The sequence below is a fragment of the Lipotes vexillifer genome, unplaced genomic scaffold (assembly GCF_000442215.2).
Source record: "Lipotes vexillifer unplaced genomic scaffold, Lipotes_vexillifer_v1.1 scaffold317, whole genome shotgun sequence".
NCBI lineage: Eukaryota > Metazoa > Chordata > Mammalia > Artiodactyla > Lipotidae > Lipotes > Lipotes vexillifer.
In genome coordinates this window covers 2,079,730-2,082,459 of record NW_006782029.1, presented here as the reverse complement: position 1 = coordinate 2,082,459, position 2,730 = coordinate 2,079,730, and the positions used below count along the sequence as shown (strand labels likewise).

At 36.0% G+C, this 2,730-nt stretch overlaps 1 protein-coding gene across 2 annotated transcripts in view; it reads left to right on the top strand.

Annotated features, from left to right (window-relative positions):
• FOCAD (focadhesin) overlaps positions 1 to 2,730 on the top strand; it is a 294,494-nt gene that overhangs the window by 184,870 nt on the left and 106,894 nt on the right. For both annotated transcript variants that reach the window (XM_007454953.1, XM_007454952.1), the window contains exon 20: positions 2,178 to 2,299. In XM_007454953.1, coding sequence (XP_007455015.1) covers positions 2,178 to 2,299 — 122 coding nt within the window. The remainder of the gene's footprint in view (positions 1 to 2,177; positions 2,300 to 2,730) is intronic.

Sequence of the window (2,730 nt, the reverse complement as noted above, 5' to 3'; positions counted from 1 at the left end):
AAAAAAAAAAAAAAAAACCCCTAAAAATAGAATTACCATATGACCCAGCAATCCCACTACTGGGCATACACCCAGAGAAAACCATAATTCAAAAAGATAAATACACCCCAATGTTCATTGCAGCACTGTTTACAATAGCCAGGTCATGGAAGCAACCTAAATGTCCATCGACAGATGAATGGATAAAGAAGATGTGGTACGTATATACAATGGAATATTACTCAGCCATAAAAAGGAACGAAATTGGGTCATTTGTATAGACATGGATGGACCTAGAGACTGTCATACAGAGTGAAGTAAGAAAGAGAAAAACAAATATCGTATATTAACACATATATGTGGAATCTAGAAAAATGGCACAGATGAACCAGTTTGCAAGGCAGAAATAGAGACAGAAGTAGAGAACAAACATATGGACACCAAGGAAGGAAAGCGGGGGTCGGGGGTGGTGGTGGTGGGAAAAACAAAAAATCTTTTGAAGTCTTATAATTTCCATTTTCGAGTTCACCCATTTCATTAAAAATTATCTGCTTTACCTGTAGAAAACCCAACAACAACAGTGTTAGTAGGAAATTTGTACCCTTAATGCATATACTGAAAAAAGAAGAAAGGAAAACAATTATAGTTTAAGCTTCTATTTCAAGAAACTTGGAGAAGAACAGCGAATTAAACTTAAAGAAATGATAAAGGAAGGAATAATAAAGATAGGATTAAAAATCAGTGCAATAGGAAACACAGGAAATAAAGAAAATAAGCAAAACCAAAGGTGATTCTTTGAAAAGTTTAACGAGGACTTCCCTGGTGGTGAAGTGGTTAAGAATCTGCCTGTCAGTGCAGGGGACACAGGTTCCATCCCTGGTCTGGGAAGACCCCACATGCCACAGAGCAACTAAGCCCGTGCGCCACAACTACTGAGCCTGCGCTCTAGAGCCTGCGAGCCACGACTACTGAGCCCGTGCGCCACAAGTACTGAAGCCCACGGGCCCTAGAGCCCACGTGCCACAACTACTGAGCCCGCGTGCTGCAAGTACTGAAGCCTGTGCTCCTAGAGTCCTTGCTCCACAATAAGAGAAGCCACTGCAATGAGAAGCCCGTGCACCATGACGAAGAGTTGCCCCCGCTCACCACAACTAGAGAAAGCCCACGCACAGCAACGAAGACCCAGCGCAGCCAAAAATAAATAAAAGTTAAAAATAAATTAAAAACGCTGCTAGTTTAAAAAAAAAGTTTAAGAAAATTGATAAAGCTGTTGTAAGGCTGGACAAAAAAATAGAGAAATATAGATCACCTATATCAGGAACAACAAAGGAGACATCACTTCAGGCCCTACAGCATTCAAAACATTAAAGAATATTTTAAAGAACTTTTAGCCAATGAATTTCACAGTTTAGATGAGATGTAGAAATTCATCAAAATATAAAACTTTGCAAAACTGACAGAAGGAGAAATAGACTATATGAATAGTTTGATATGTATTAAAGAAATTGAATCTGTAGCAGCCTTCCCACAAAGAAAACCTAGGTGCAGATGGTTTCCTTGGTGAAGTCCTCAAAAAACTTAAGGGAGAAATAACAGTGGTCTTTATAAACTTCAACAGAGAAAAAAAAAAAAAGAAGAGAACACTCTTGATTGAGATCAGCATAATCTTGACACCAAGTAGAAGAAGAGAATAGTAAAGGCCAGTCTCTTCCATGAACATAGTTGCAAAAATTCCCCCAAAGTATGTTAGAAAAGGGAGGAAAAAAGGGAGAGTGAATGTATGTGAGTGCAGGTATGAAGGAAAACTAGTCCACTTATGGGTAGAAACTAAAGGAACCCATATTTTCAGGAGTTCACAAAGACTGACATGCATAAGCATTTCTCTTTCATTGAAATTTGTTTTTAAAGAAAAGCTTAATAGAATTTCTAGAAGTAACAGTTCACAAAATTTAAAATAAGACATGATTTGAAATTTTCTCATTTATTTACAAATGAATAAGGCTTGTCAGTAAGTGATCGTTTCAGTATGGTAACTTCTTATAGCTCTTTTTTTTTATTCAAAGTTAAAAATCATAATTTGTTTAGCATATTCTTTTAATTTCTAAATCTCTCTATACAGATTGATCGAATATGGATTACTGAGACCCTAATTAATGAGTTTTGCCATAAGCAATGTTTTTATTTTTTATTTTTTTAAGGTGGTATGCTATTTTGTTATGATATTTCAATGTATCAGAGTAAAGATGGCAAACCATTGAATAGACTGATGGCCAATAGAGGGCGAAGTTTCAAGCAGACTTCACTCGCTCTAGTGCATGAGGTAGGTGCCTTCCCATGCTCTGTAACAGGTTCTTCTTGCTTATATATGTTTTGGGGTTTCCCTCCTTCACTTTATGCCCATGAAATTTAGTGTGTGTTTGGGAATTATTTTTCTCTTTATCGTAATTAATTTAAGTGGCTTTTAAAGACAACCAGAATAGTTGAGCCAACTGAATACTAAAATATTTTGAGGTATTTCTCAAAGAAATTGGTATGCTTCCCCACTGTTCAGCCTATTAAGGAGTAGTATCTTGGAATTTGGTTTATTTCATCAGTATTTAACTTCCATATTTCAGAATAAATACCAATTTATTATTTAAATAAATAATTTTGCCTGTTTCTTAATTGTGATCCTTTGAAAGTATGTAGAGCACCAGTGTTTATATTTTGTGAATGTTGGGAATTAACAGTAAATAATAGTGTTTAGGGAAA